The sequence below is a fragment of the Salmo trutta genome, chromosome 13 (assembly GCF_901001165.1).
Source record: "Salmo trutta chromosome 13, fSalTru1.1, whole genome shotgun sequence".
NCBI lineage: Eukaryota > Metazoa > Chordata > Actinopteri > Salmoniformes > Salmonidae > Salmo > Salmo trutta.
The window spans coordinates 68332829-68349126 of record NC_042969.1 but is presented as its reverse complement, the minus strand read 5'-3'; the positions used below and the strand labels follow the sequence as shown (position 1 = coordinate 68349126).

At 46.4% G+C, this 16298-nt stretch overlaps 1 protein-coding gene across 1 annotated transcript in view; it reads right to left on the bottom strand.

Moving 5' to 3' along the window:
- Positions 1–16298, bottom strand: part of LOC115206408 (Down syndrome cell adhesion molecule) — a 148364-nt gene that overhangs the window by 17950 nt on the left and 114116 nt on the right. The window contains exons 18-25 of the mRNA XM_029773343.1: positions 15798–15944; positions 14241–14396; positions 13891–14024; positions 13533–13686; positions 13217–13334; positions 12445–12608; positions 12173–12271; positions 11100–11288 (exon numbers count right to left, since the gene is read on the bottom strand). Coding sequence (XP_029629203.1) covers positions 11100–11288; positions 12173–12271; positions 12445–12608; positions 13217–13334; positions 13533–13686; positions 13891–14024; positions 14241–14396; positions 15798–15944 — 1161 coding nt within the window. The remainder of the gene's footprint in view (positions 1–11099; positions 11289–12172; positions 12272–12444; positions 12609–13216; positions 13335–13532; positions 13687–13890; positions 14025–14240; positions 14397–15797; positions 15945–16298) is intronic.

Below are 16298 nucleotides of genomic sequence, written 5' to 3'. Positions count from 1 at the left end.
ATAGAGACTCTACCTATAGCCCATCCCTGCATAGAGACTCTACCTATAGCCCATCCCTGCTATAGAGACCTACCTATAGCCCATCCCTGCTATAGAGATCTACCTATAGCCATCCCTGCTATAGAGACTCTACCTACAGCCCATCCCTGCTATAGAGACTCTACCTATAGCCTCTCCTGCATAGAGACTCTACCTATAGCCTATCCCTGCTATAGAGACTCTACCTTAAGCCCATCCCTGCTATAGAGACTCTACCTACAGCCCATCCCTGCAATAGAGACCTAACCTATAGCCCATCCCTGCTATAGAGACTCTACCTATAGCCCATCCCTGCAATAGAGACTCTACCTATAGCCCATTCCTTCTATAGAGACTACCTATAGCCCATCCCTGCAATAGAGACTCTACCTATAGCCCATCCCTGCATTAGAGACTCACCTATAGCCCATTCCTGCTATAGAGACTCTACCTATAGCCCATCCCTGCATAGAGACTCTACCTTACCATCCCTGCAATAGAGACTCTACCTATAGCCCATCCTTGAAAAGAGACTCTACCTATAGCCCCCCTGCTATAAGACTCTACCTAGCCCATTCCTGCAATAGAGACTCTACCTATAGCCCATTCCTTCTATAGAGACCTACCTATAGCCCATCCCTGCTATAGAGACTCTACCTATAGCCCATCCCTGCAATAGAGACTCTACCTATAGCCCATTCCTTCTATAGAGACTCTACCTATAGCCCTTTCTTCTTAGAGACTCTACCTATAGCCCTCCCTGCATAGAGACTCTACCTATAGCCCATCCCTGCTCTAGACTCTACCTATCGCCCATCCCTACTATAGAGACTCTACCTATAGCCCATCCCTGCAATAGAGACTCTACCTATAGCCCATCCCTGCAATAGAGACTCTACCTATAGCCCATCCCTGCTATAGAGACTCTACCTATAGCCCATTCCTTCTATAGAGACTCTACCTATAGCCCATCCCTGCAATAGAGACTCTACCTATAGCCCATTCTGCTATAGAGACTCTACTATAGCCCATCCCTGCATAGAGACCTAACCTATAGCCCATCCCTGCTATAGAGACTCTACCTATAGCCCATCCTGCAATAGAGACTCTACCTATAGCCCATTCCTTCTATAGAGACTCTACCTATAGCCCATCCCTGCAATAGAGACTCTACCTATAGCCCATCCTGCAATAGAGACTCTACCTATAGCCCATCCCTGCTATAGAGACTCTACCTATAACCCATCCTGCACTAAAGAACTCTACCTATAGCCCATCCCTGCAATAGAGACTCTACCTATAGCAAATCCCTGCATATAGACTCTACCTATAGCCCATCCTTGCAATAGAGACTCTACCTATAGCCCATCCCTGCTATAGAGACTCTCCCTATAGCCCATTCCTTCTATAGAGACTCTACCTATAGCCCATTCCTTCTATAGAGACTCTACCTATAGCCATCCCTGCAATAGAGACTTACCTATAGCCCATCCTGCTATAGAGGACTCTACCTATAGCCATTCCTTCTATAGAGACTCTACCTATAGCCCATTCCTTCTATAGAGGACTCTACCTACAGCCCATCCTGCAATAGAGACCTACCTATAGCCCATCCCTGCTATAGAGACTCTACCTATAGCCTATTCCCTGCAATAGAGACTCTACCTATAGCCCATTCCTTCTATAGAGACTCTACCTATAGCCCATCCCTGCAATAGAGACTCTACCTATAGCCCATCCCTGCAATAGAGACTCTACCTATAGCCCATCCCTATTATAGAGACTCTACCTATAGCCCATCCTGCAATAGAGACTCTACCTATAGCCCATCCCTGCAATAGAGACTCTACCTATAGCCCAATCCTGCAATAGAGACTCTACCTATAGCCCATCCTTGAAAATAGAGACTCTAACCTATAGCCCATCCCTGCTATAGAGACTCTACCTTTAGTAGGCCCATTCCCGCTATAGAGGACTCTACCTATAGCCCATTCCTTCTATAGAGACTCTACCTATAGCCCACTCCCTGCTATAGAGACTCTACCTATAGCCCATCCCTGCAATAGAGACTCTACTATAGCCCATTCCTTCTATAAGAGAACTCTACCTATAGCCATTCCGTCTATAGAGACTCTAACCCTATAGCCCATCCCTGCAATAGAGACTTCTACCTTAATGCCCATCCCTGCTATAGAGACTCTACCTATAGCCCATTCCTTCTATAGAGACTCTACCTATAGCCCATGCCTTTATTAGAGACTCTACCTATAGCCCATCCTGCAATAGAGACTCTACCTATAGCCCCATCCCCTGCTATAGTAGAGACTCGACCGATAGCCCATCCCTGCAATAGAGACTCTACCTATAGCCCATCCCGGCTATAGAGGACTCTACCTATAGCCCATCCCTGCTATAGAGGACTCTACCTATAGCCCATCCCTGCTATAGAGACTCTACCTACAGCCCATCCCTGCTATAGAGACTCTACCTATAGCCATCCTGCAATAGAGACTCTACCTATGCCTATCCCTGCTATAGAGACTCTACATACAAGCCCATCCCTGCTATAGAGACTCTACCTACAAGCCCATCCCTGCTATAGAGACTCTACCTATAGCCCATCCCTGCTATAGAGACTCTACCTATAGCCTATCCCTGCTATAGAGACTCTACCTATAGCCCATCCCTGCTATAGAGGACTCTACTTATAGCCCATCCCTGCTATAGAGACTATACCTACAGCCCATCCCTGCTTATAGAGGACTCTAACCTACAGCCCATCCCTGCTATAGAGACTCTACCTATAGCCATCCCTGCAATAGAGGACTCTACCTATAGCCCATCCCTGCTATAGAGACTCTACCTATTGCCCATCCCTGCTATAGAGACTCTACCTATAGCCCATCCCTGCTATAGAGACTCTACCTAGCCCATCCCTAGCTATAGAGACTCTACCTACAGCCCATCCCTGCAATAGAGACTCTACCTATAGCCCATCCCTGCTATAGAGACTCTACCTATAGCACATCCCTGCTATAGAGACTCTACCTATAGCCTATCCCTACTATAGAGACTCTACCTATAGCCATCCCGGCTATAGAGACTATACCTCACAGCCCCTCCCTGCTATAGAGACTCTACCTACAGCCCATCCCTGCTATAGAGACTCTACCTATAGCCCATCCCTGCAATAGAGACTCTACCTATAGCCCCTCCCTGCTATAGAGACTCTACCTATTGCCCATCCCTGCTATAGAGACTCTACCTATAGCCCATCCCCTGCTATAGAGACTATACCTATAGCCCCATCCCTGCTATAGAGACTCTACTACAGCCCATCCCTGCTATAGAGACTCTACCTATAGCCCATCCCTGCTATAGAGACTCTACCTATAGCCCATCCCTGCTATAGAGACTCTACCTACAGCCCATCCCTGCTATAGAGACTCTACCTATAGCCCATCCTGCAATAGAGACTCTACCTATAGCCTATCCCTGCTATAGAGACTCTACCTATAGCCATCCCTGCTATAGAGACTCTACCTACAGCCATCCCTGCTATAGAGACTCTACCTACAGCCCATCCCTGCTATAGAGACTCTACCTATAGCCCATCCCTGCAATAGAGACTACCTATAGCCCATCCCTGCTATAGAGACTCTACCTATAGCTCATCCCTGCTATAAAGACTCTACCTATAGCCCATCCCTGCTATAGAGACTATATCTATAGCCCATACCCTGCAATAGAGACTCACCTATAGCCCTCCCTGCTATAGAGACTCTACCTATAGCCCATCCCTGCTATAGAGACTCTACCTATAGCCCATCCCAAGCTATAGAGACTCTACCTATAGCCTATCCTGCTATAGAGACTCTACCTATAGCCCATCCCTGCTATAGAGACTCTACCTATAGCCCATCCCTGCTATATAGATTCTACCTATAGCCCATTCCTTCATAGAGACTCTACCTATAGCCCATCCCTGCTATAGAGACTCTACTTATAGCCCATCCCTGGCTATAGAGACTCTACCTATAGCCCATCCCTGCTATAGAGACTCTACCTATAGCCCATCCCTGCTATAGAGACTCTACCTACAGCCCATCCCTGCTATAGAGACTCTACCTACAGCCCCGTCCCCTGCTATAGAGACTCTACCTATAGCCCATCCCTGCAATAGAGACTACCTATAGCCCATCCCTGCTATAGAGACTCTACCTATAGCTCATCCCTGCTATAAAGACTCTACCTATAGCCCATCCCTGCTATAGAGACTATACCTATAGCCCATCCCTGCAATAGAGACTCTACCTATAGCCCATCCCTGCTATAGAGACTCTACCTATAGCCCATCCCTGCTATAGAGACTCTACCTATAGCCCATCCCAAGCTATAGAGACTCTACCTATAAGCCTATCCCTGCTATAGAGACTCTACCTATAGCCCATCCCTGCTATAGAGACTCTACCTATAGCCCATCCCTGCTATATAGATTCTACCTATAGCCCATTCCTTCTATAGAGACTCTACCTAAGCCCATCCCTGCTATAGAGACTCTACTTATAGCCCATCCCTGCTATAGAGACTCTACCTATAGCCCATCCTGCTATAGAGACTCTACCTATAGCCCATCCCTGCTATAGAGACTCTACCTATAGCCCATTCCTTCTATAGAGACTCTACCTATAGCCCATCCCTGCTATAGAGACTCTACCTATAGCCCATCCCTGCAATAGAGACTCTACCTATAGCCCATCCCTGCTATAGAGGACTCTACCTATCGCCCATCCTGCCAATATAGACTCTACCTATAGCCCATCCCTGCAATAGAGACTCTACCTATAGCCATCCCTGCAACCCCCCCCGATAGAGACTCTACCTATAGCCCATCCCTGCTATAGAGACTCTACCTATAGCCCATCCCTGCTATAGAGACTCTACCTATAGCCCATCCCTGCTATAGAGACTCTACCTATAGCCCATTCCTTCTATAGAGACTCTACCCTATAGCCCATCCCTGCTATAGAGACTCTACCTATAGCCCATTCCTTCTCTAGAGACTCTCCCTATAGCCCCTCCCTGCTATAGAGACTCTACCTACAGCCCATCCCTGCTATAGAGACTCTACCTATAGCCAATCCCTGCTATAGAGACTCTACCTACAGCCCATCCCTGCTATAGAGACTCTACCTATAGCCAATCCCTGCTATAGAGACTCTACCTATAGCCTATCCCTGCTATAGAGACTCTACCTTTAGCCCATCCCTGCTATAGAGACTCTACCTACAGCCCATCCCTGCAATAGAGACCTAACCTATAGCCCATCCCTGCTATAGAGACTCTACCTATAGCCTATCCCTGCAATAGAGACTCTACCTATAGCCCATTCCTTCTATAGAGACTCTACCTATAGCCCATCCCTGCTATAGAGACTCTACCTATAGCCCATCCCTGCAATAGAGACTCTACCTATAGCCAATCCCTGCTATAGAGACTCTACCTATAGCCCATCCCTGCTATAGAGACTCTACCTATAGCCCATTCCTTCTATAGAGACTCTACCTATAGCCCATCCCTGCTATAGAGACTCTACCTATAGCCCATCCCTGCAATAGAGACTCTACCTATAGCCCATCTCTGCTATAGAGACTCTACCTATAGCCCATCCCTGCAATATAGACTCTACCTATAGCCCATCCCTGCAATAGAGACTCTACCTATAGCCCATCCCTGCAATAGAGACTCTACCTATAGCCCATCCCTGCTATAGAGACTCTACCTATAGCCCATCCCTGCTATAGAGACTCTACCTATAGCCCATCCCTGCTATAGAGACTCTACCTATAGCCCATTCCTTCTATAGAGACTCTACCTATAGCCCATCCCTGCTATAGAGACTCTACCTATAGCCCATTCCTTCTATAGAGACTCTACCTATAGCCCATCCCTGCTATAGAGACTCTACCTACAGCCCATCCCTGCTATAGAGACTCTACCTATAGCCAATCCCTGCTATAGAGACTCTACCTACAGCCCATCCCTGCTATAGAGACTCTACCTATAGCCAATCCCTGCTATAGAGACTCTACCTATAGCCTATCCCTGCTATAGAGACTCTACCTTTAGCCCATCCCTGCTATAGAGACTCTACCTACAGCCCATCCCTGCAATAGAGACCTAACCTATAGCCCATCCCTGCTATAGAGACTCTAATTATAGCCTATCCCTGCAATAGAGACTCTACCTATAGCCCATTCCTTCTATAGAGACTCTACCTATAGCCCATCCCTGCAATAGAGACTCTACCTATAGCCCATCCCTGCATTAGAGACTCTACCTATAGCCCATCCCTGCTATAGAGACTCTACCTATAGCCCATCCCTGCAATAGAGACTCTACCTACAGCCCATCCCTGCAATAGAGACTCTACCTATAGCCCATCCTTGAAATAGAGACTCTACCTATAGCCCATCCCTGCTATAGAGACTCTACCTATAGCCCATTCCTGCAATAGAGACTCTACCTATAGCCCATTCCTTCTATAGAGACTCTACCTATAGCCCATCCCTGCTATAGAGACTCTACCTATAGCCCATCCCTGCAATAGAGACTCTACCTATAGCCCATTCCTTCTATAGAGACTCTACCTATAGCCCATTCCTTCTATAGAGACTCTACCTATAGCCCATCCCTGCAATAGAGACTCTACCTATAGCCCATCCCTGCTATAGAGACTCTACCTATAGCCCATTCCTTCTATAGAGACTCTACCTATAGCCCATTCCTTCTATAGAGACTCTACCTATAGCCCATCCCTGCAATAGAGACTCTACCTATAGCCCATCCCTGCTATAGAGACTCTACCTATAGCCCATTCCTTCTATAGAGACTCTACCTATAGCCCATCCCTGCAATAGAGACTCTACCTATAGCCCATCCCTGCTATAGAGACTCTACCTATAGCCCATCCCTGCAATAGAGACCTAACCTATAGCCCATCCCTGCTATAGAGACTCTACCTATAGCCCATCCCTGCAATAGAGACTCTACCTATAGCCCATTCCTTCTATAGAGACTCTACCTATAGCCCATCCCTGCAATAGAGACTCTACCTATAGCCCATCCCTGCAATAGAGACTCTACCTATAGCCCATCCCTGCTATAGAGACTCTACCTATAACCCATCCCTGCAATAAAGACTCTACCTATAGCCCATCCCTGCAATAGAGACTCTACCTATAGCCCATCCCTGCAATAGAGACTCTACCTATAGCCCATCCTTGAAATAGAGACTCTACCTATAGCCCATCCCTGCTATAGAGACTCTACCTATAGCCCATTCCTTCTATAGAGACTCTACCTATAGCCCATTCCTTCTATAGAGACTCTACCTATAGCCCATCCCTGCAATAGAGACTCTACCTATAGCCCATCCCTGCTATAGAGACTCTACCTATAGCCCATTCCTTCTATAGAGACTCTACCTATAGCCCATTCCTTCTATAGAGACTCTACCTACAGCCCATCCCTGCAATAGAGACCTAACCTATAGCCCATCCCTGCTATAGAGACTCTACCTATAGCCTATCCCTGCAATAGAGACTCTACCTATAGCCCATTCCTTCTATAGAGACTCTTCCTATAGCCCATCCCTGCAATAGAGACTCTACCTATAGCCCATCCCTGCAATAGAGACTCTACCTATAGCCCATCCCTATTATAGAGACTCTACCTATAGCCCATCCCTGCAATAGAGACTCTACCTATAGCCCATCCCTGCAATAGAGACTCTACCTATAGCCCATCCCTGCAATAGAGACTCTACCTATAGCCCATCCTTGAAATAGAGACTCTACCTATAGCCCATCCCTGCTATAGAGACTCTACCTATAGCCCATTCCCGCTATAGAGACTCTACCTATAGCCCATTCCTTCTATAGAGACTCTACCTATAGCCCATCCCTGCTATAGAGACTCTACCTATAGCCCATCCCTGCAATAGAGACTCTACCTATAGCCCATTCCTTCTATAGAGACTCTACCTATAGCCCATTCCTTCTATAGAGACTCTACCTATAGCCCATCCCTGCAATAGAGACTCTACCTATAGCCCATCCCTGCTATAGAGACTCTACCTATAGCCCATTCCTTCTATAGAGACTCTACCTATAGCCCATTCCTTCTATAGAGACTCTACCTATAGCCCATCCCTGCAATAGAGACTCTACCTATAGCCCATCCCTGCTATAGAGACTCTACCTATAGCCCATCCCTGCAATAGAGACTCTACCTATAGCCCATCCCTGCTATAGAGACTCTACCTATAGCCCATCCCTGCTATAGAGACTCTACCTATAGCCCATCCCTGCTATAGAGACTCTACCTACAGCCCATCCCTGCTATAGAGACTCTACCTATAGCCCATCCCTGCAATAGAGACTCTACCTATAGCCTATCCCTGCTATAGAGACTCTACCTACAGCCCATCCCTGCTATAGAGACTCTACCTACAGCCCATCCCTGCTATAGAGACTCTACCTATAGCCCATCCCTGCTATAGAGACTCTACCTATAGCCTATCCCTGCTATAGAGACTCTACCTATAGCCCATCCCTGCTATAGAGACTCTACTTATAGCCCATCCCTGCTATAGAGACTATACCTACAGCCCATCCCTGCTATAGAGACTCTACCTACAGCCCATCCCTGCTATAGAGACTCTACCTATAGCCCATCCCTGCAATAGAGACTCTACCTATAGCCCATCCCTGCTATAGAGACTCTACCTATTGCCCATCCCTGCTATAGAGACTCTACCTATAGCCCATCCCTGCTATAGAGACTCTACCTATAGCCCATCCCTGCTATAGAGACTCTACCTACAGCCCATCCCTGCTATAGAGACTCTACCTATAGCCCATCCCTGCTATAGAGACTCTACCTATAGCCTATCCCTGCTATAGAGACTCTACCTATAGCCCATCCCTGCTATAGAGACTCTACCTATAGCCCATCCCTGCTATAGAGACTATACCTACAGCCCATCCCTGCTATAGAGACTCTACCTACAGCCCATCCCTGCTATAGAGACTCTACCTATAGCCCATCCCTGCAATAGAGACTCTACCTATAGCCCCTCCCTGCTATAGAGACTCTACCTATTGCCCATCCCTGCTATAGAGACTCTACCTATAGCCCATCCCTGCTATAGAGACTCTACCTATAGCCCATCCCTGCTATAGAGACTCTACCTACAGCCCATCCCTGCTATAGAGACTCTACCTATAGCCCATCCCTGCTATAGAGACTCTACCTATAGCCTATCCCTGCTATAGAGACTCTACCTATAGCCCATCCCTGCTATAGAGACTCTACCTACAGCCCATCCCTGCTATAGAGACTCTACCTATAGCCCATCCCTGCAATAGAGACTCTACCTATAGCCTATCCCTGCTATAGAGACTCTACCTATAGCCCATCCCTGCTATAGAGACTCTACCTACAGCCCATCCCTGCTATAGAGACTCTACCTACAGCCCATCCCTGCTATAGAGACTCTACCTATAGCCCATCCCTGCAATAGAGACTACCTATAGCCCATCCCTGCTATAGAGACTCTACCTATAGCTCATCCCTGCTATAAAGACTCTACCTATAGCCCATCCCTGCTATAGAGACTATATCTATAGCCCATCCCTGCAATAGAGACTCTACCTATAGCCCATCCCTGCTATAGAGACTCTACCTATAGCCCATCCCTGCTATAGAGACTCTACCTATAGCCCATCCCAAGCTATAGAGACTCTACCTATAGCCTATCCCTGCTATAGAGACTCTACCTATAGCCCATCCCTGCTATAGAGACTCTACCTATAGCCCATCCCTGCTATATAGATTCTACCTATAGCCCATTCCTTCTATAGAGACTCTACCTATAGCCCATCCCTGCTATAGAGACTCTACTTATAGCCCATCCCTGCTATAGAGACTCTACATATAGCCTATCCCTGCTATAGAGACTCTACCTATAGCCCATCCCTGCTATAGAGACTCTACCTACAGCCCATCCCTGCTATAGAGACTCTACCTACAGCCCATCCCTGCTATAGAGACTCTACCTATAGCCCATCCCTGCAATAGAGACTACCTATAGCCCATCCCTGCTATAGAGACTCTACCTATAGCTCATCCCTGCTATAAAGACTCTACCTATAGCCCATCCCTGCTATAGAGACTATATCTATAGCCCATCCCTGCAATAGAGACTCTACCTATAGCCCATCCCTGCTATAGAGACTCTACCTATAGCCCATCCCTGCTATAGAGACTCTACCTATAGCCCATCCCAAGCTATAGAGACTCTACCTATAGCCTATCCCTGCTATAGAGACTCTACCTATAGCCCATCCCTGCTATAGAGACTCTACCTATAGCCCATCCCTGCTATATAGATTCTACCTATAGCCCATTCCTTCTATAGAGACTCTACCTATAGCCCATCCCTGCTATAGAGACTCTACTTATAGCCCATCCCTGCTATAGAGACTCTACCTATAGCCCATCCCTGCTATAGAGACTCTACCTATAGCCCATCCCTGCTATAGAGACTCTACCTATAGCCCATTCCTTCTATAGAGACTCTACCTATAGCCCATCCCTGCTATAGAGACTCTACCTATAGCCCATCCCTGCAATAGAGACTCTACCTATAGCCCATCTCTGCTATAGAGACTCTACCTATAGCCCATCCCTGCAATATAGACTCTACCTATAGCCCATCCCTGCAATAGAGACTCTACCTATAGCCCATCCCTGCAATAGAGACTCTACCTATAGCCCATCCCTGCTATAGAGACTCTACCTATAGCCCATCCCTGCTATAGAGACTCTACCTATAGCCCATCCCTGCTATAGAGACTCTACCTATAGCCCATTCCTTCTATAGAGACTCTACCTATAGCCCATCCCTGCTATAGAGACTCTACCTATAGCCCATCCCTGCTATAGAGACTCTACCTATAGCCCATCCCTGCTATAGAGACTCTACCTATAGCCCATCCCTGCAATAGAGACTCTACCTTTTCCGTGGGTCTTTGCTTCAATGATCTCACTGATGCGTCCGGGCCCCACTCCGTTCTGAGCAGTCAGGGTGAACTTGTACCAAGTGCCACACTTCAGGTTCTCCAGACGGTACGAGCGCTCGCTAGGGCTAATGGGAAAGCTTCCCCACTGCTCACTGTTGTCCTCTGAGTACTGCAGGATGTAGCCTAGAGAGAGAGAGAGAGAGAGAGAGAGAGAGAGAGAGAGAGAGAGCATAACTGTAACATCTCTCCCAACACACTCCAAGTTAATCTAATAACCTAATAACTACATTACCCAGATAATCTCTCACAGTGCTGGCACAGCAAAGTGGAACCTTGAAGTATTTGCGCTTAGACATGGGCTAAATACTTATAAACATGCCAATGAAACTGATTAACATTAAATGTAACATAAGGCAGGACAAAAGCACATGATCATAGCCAATATTTACTCTACACAAATAAAAGGAAATAAGGCACTGTACAATACACTGTACTTTGACGCATGACATGAAAACAAATACCATAGGAAATCACCCTGGACATCCCTTATGATCTCTGTTAAAAAGCCTGAGAGGCCAGAAGCGCAATGTTGTGTTCCAGGGATGACCAGCTATGATAAATCACCAGTGCTACTCCTTCTGTGATTGGGCTTTCTTCTTGACTGAGTGGTTTAATCTTCCACTTTAACCCACCTAATCTTCTTTGTTCCTTTTTAATCTATTCCCTCTCCACTGTTTTAGCACCCCACTCAGCGCAATTACTAAGCCTGTCTAAGATAATGAGAAGTGGGGGGACTTGGAAGATTATTTTGTTCACCCAATGTCCTAATAGGGTACCAGCCGTGTTACCGAAGTGCCATTGGTGTGTCTTAGTAGTCACCAGTGAATTTTTGATGTGTCGTTAGAGTGCCCGAATGGAGGTCTACTTTATCTCTTGTTGAAATGTCATTAGTTAGTAGGTGTGAATGGGGTTATTTGCCTTGTTGAAGTGTCACTGGGGTATCGGAAAGGAGGTCTATGCCTTGTAGAGGTGTCTCTGCTGTGTCTAAATGGCCTAACGTCACTCACCTCTGATGGAGCTTCCTCCGTTGTCTCCAGGTATCCAGGACAGAGTGATTGACGTGGTGGTTGTCTTGGTAACTGTGAGGCGTGGTTGGTCTGGAGGAACTGTAGAACAAAAGGAATGATGTTTATAACAAAATCCATGACAACAAAGCATCTGTGCTACATCAAACTAGCCACAAAGTGTCCTCAGAAGAGCTACGTAGACAGGCCTTTCAATACTGTCCAATACAAATTAGTATTGGACAATTATCCTTGGGCATCTTTCTCTGTCTTACCTTGAACCTGCAGGTTGAGCGTGATCTCATCAGAGCCCCAGTTGTTGCTGGCCACACAGCTGTAGTTCCCAGAGTCATCTGCTTTCACCGTTCGGATGATGAAGCTACCGTTGCTATGGACACTGCGGCGTCCGTCAATCAGAACAGGGGCAGGGGTACCATTGCTGTTGAGAGGTAGAGTTGACCAGATGATGTTCAGTACAGTATGTAAAAACGTGATTACGATTTTGACATACCTGCATTGTGCTGAATCATGTGACAGATAGTCCTTGACCATAGAGATGTATAGAGATCATTACTTGGAAATTACCTGGTTTTGCATGGACATTTGCCATTGAAGGCTTCCATCATTTTAAAGTAGTCAACTGGGTGGAGATTCCTATGGGTTGGGAGCGATCAGCCAATGATCTTCTTCTTCAAATTGGTTTGCATAGTTTGTAAATGGCTTAAAGCTATATGACCGCCCTAGTTTGTAAATGGCTTAAAGCTATATGACCGCCCTAGTTTGTAAATGGCCTAAAGCTATATGACTGCCCTAGTTTGTAAATGGCTTAAAGCTATATGACCTAAAGCTATATGACCGCCATTTAGTGGCCACAATAAATGAATGACAATATTTGGTTCAAGACTCCAGCACTGCAAATAATGGTACATACATGAAAAGAAGAAGAAAATGTAGATAGCCTCAATGGCGCTGCCAATGCTGTCCCAAATGCCATAATGGCACAGATACAACGTTGTGATCTCTATACAGCTCTATGGCGTGACTTACTTTCCCTTCAGCCACTTGATGGTGGGGGGTGGATCTCCGACCGCCTTGCAGGGCAGAATGATGTCCTTCATCCAGGGTGTAGTCACTGTTCCGTTGAACGTCAGGATCCTGGCAGGAGCTAGGGGGGTTACACACATGCATCCCTGTGACTTTACCATTCTATTCCAATGGATAACAATGATGAATAATAACAGAATGCAAGCAATATCCTAGATGTCATATCAATCAACATCATACTGCAATCACTAATATTTCAGAAACATCAGTTTTGATTCCCAACGTTCAATAGTTACGCTGTTACACAGGCAGCCCGTACCTTTGGCCCGAGGTTCCACTGTGATGGTCTCACTGCTGTTGCCTCGCCCAGCGGCTGTCACGGCAACCACCCAGATGCTGTACTTCCTGTTGCGGGCCAGGTTTGGCACTCTGTAGAAATACACATCAGGAGAAGCCTCAAACTCACTCATCACCTGGAGAGAGGGAAGGAGAAAGGAAAGGGGGTTACACGTCTATGCATTTATCATACAACTTGAACAGGGGAGTAATCTTCATGAGCTTTCTCTCTCCCTACAGGACTTTCTAATACAGCCCAGAATAGGAGGACTGGAGGCAGTGTTGTAATGAGCATTCAAGGCTGCTGTGAGAGCTGTGTTAATAATAATAGAGCTCCGTACCGTGGGGTGCAGGTTGGAACAGAAGACAATGTACTTCCTGATGATGCCGTTGAGTTTGAGAGGAGGGAGCCAGGACACAAACACCACGGAGCTGGTGGCAGCTGCACTCTTAACCCCCGCTGGAGGCCCAGGGACTAGAGGGAGGAAGGAGGGGCATATTATGTTGAACATACATATATATTGTATATATGAATAGAAACAGTGAAGATGGGCTTATATGGCCTCATTGCAGACAGTGCTTTATTACGTGCATAGTTTGAACTTATGTAGGAATCATGCTTTGATGTCAATGTGAAAGCAATGATCCACATCTATCTCAAGTGTATCTCAAGCCAGGATTTGTATCTCACCGTCTTCCTTGGTCCGGGTGAAGATCTGCTCGCTGCGCACCCCGTCCCCGGCCCGGGTGAAGGCCAGCACCTGGATGCTGTAGTTGGTGTATTTCTCCAGGCCATCCAGTTCCAGAGATGGGTAGGAGGTGGTCACGTTCCTGATCTCTCCCAACTCTGTCAATGTCACACAACGGTTACAAACAACCTTTTATCACTCACTCTCACGCCATGTCAAATTAAGTCTATGATCCAGTGTGACGGCATTATGAGAAAAGAACTACAGTGACCACAATAATACAATAAACCTAGAACCAGAGGTGGAATAAGTACTCAATTGTCATACTTGAGTAAAAGTAAAGACACCTTAATATAAAATGACTCAAGTAAAAGTGAAAGTAACCCAGTAAAATAGTACTTAAGTAAAAGTATAGATACCCCAAAAAACGACTTAAGTAGTACTTTAAAGTATTTTTAATAAAGTACTTTACACCACTGCCATACACAGTAAGCTACTGTGATTTTTGACCGAGGTAGTATCTGTGATATAGTAATGACTGACTACTGGCAGTAGTGCTCTGTCTGCTGCATCTCCTGTGTCCTTGACTGAGTGTCTTTGTAGACAGAACTGAAGCAGTGACCCTCAGTGAGTTACTGCATCTTGTGAATTATTGATGGAGCCCCGAGAGGCTGCAGGCTGGATCCCATCCACAGGGCCTGGGAGCAGGGTGTTAGCTCTGGGTGCTGCCCACTCTGGCCCCATGGTACCTCCATCCAAATAACCCACCTCATCTAGAATCAAGCTACTAAACAACTAACAAACTACATTATATACAGAACAGGAGCCCGTTTTTAATGGATATATGTCTATTGAGATATAATACTCATTGGATAGTTGATTTGTAAGTAAAGCTAGAAGTGTCATTTGTAACTAATTTGAACCAACACTGGCAGAATGAAATTGAGGAGAAAATGGCAACGTTGCTGAGATATTGCAAACATTCAACAAGGCACACCCATGATCTAGTGTTGCCTTTTGAGAAAACTAAAAACTAAACCACAGCCTCACCTAGTGGCACAAATCTGTCAAGTACAAGATGAATGACACGCTACATAGCAGTTAATATAGAAAATGAAAGAATGGGCTAAAACCATTATGATCATAGTGCTCATACCACCAGTGGTCCGCTAAGTGTTCTGAGCGTGTGTTAATAAACCCTACCTCCATCTGCCAGGTTGGCCTAGTAGATGACTCTGTAGCCCTGCAGGTGTGTCTGTTGGTGGGTCTGAGCGTGTGTTAATAAGCCCTACCTCCATCTGCCAGGTTGGCCCAGTAGATGACTCGGTAGCCCTGCAGGTGTGTCTGTTGGTGGGTCTGAGCGTGTGTTAATAAACCCTACCTCTATCTGCCAGGTTGGCCCAGTAGATGACTCGGTAGCCCTGCAGGTGTGTATGTTGGTGGGTCTGAGCGTGTGTTAATAAACCCTACCTCCATCTGCCAGGTTTGCCCAGTAGATGACTCGGTAGCCCTGCAGGTGTGTCTGTTGGTGGGTCTGAGCGTGTGTTAATAAACCCTACCTCCATCTGCCAGGTTGGCCCAGTAGATGACTCGGTAGCCCTGCAGGTTTCCATTGAGGGCCTCTTTGGGCAGGGTCAACCAGGACAGAGAGATGACTTCTGGAGACTTGGCCATGGCCAGGACATTCTCAGGGGGACGCGAGGGGACTGTCAAGGGACAGAAGGGGAACCGAAGTTAGGACATGTATAGACAACGGTACCCTGAACAAATATATATATGCAACATGTAAGGTGTTGGTCCCATGTTTCATGAGTTGAAATAAAAATGGACAAAAAGCTTACTTCTCTTAAATGTTGTGCAAAAATGTGTTTATATCCCTGTTAGTGAGTATTTCTCCTTTGTCATGATAATCCATCCACCTGACAGGTGTGGCATATTAAGAAGCTGATAAACAGCATGAGCATTATACAGGTGCACCTTTTGCTGGGAACAATAAAATCCACTGTAAAATGTGCAGTGTTGTCACACAACACAATGCCACATATGTCTCAAGTTTTGAG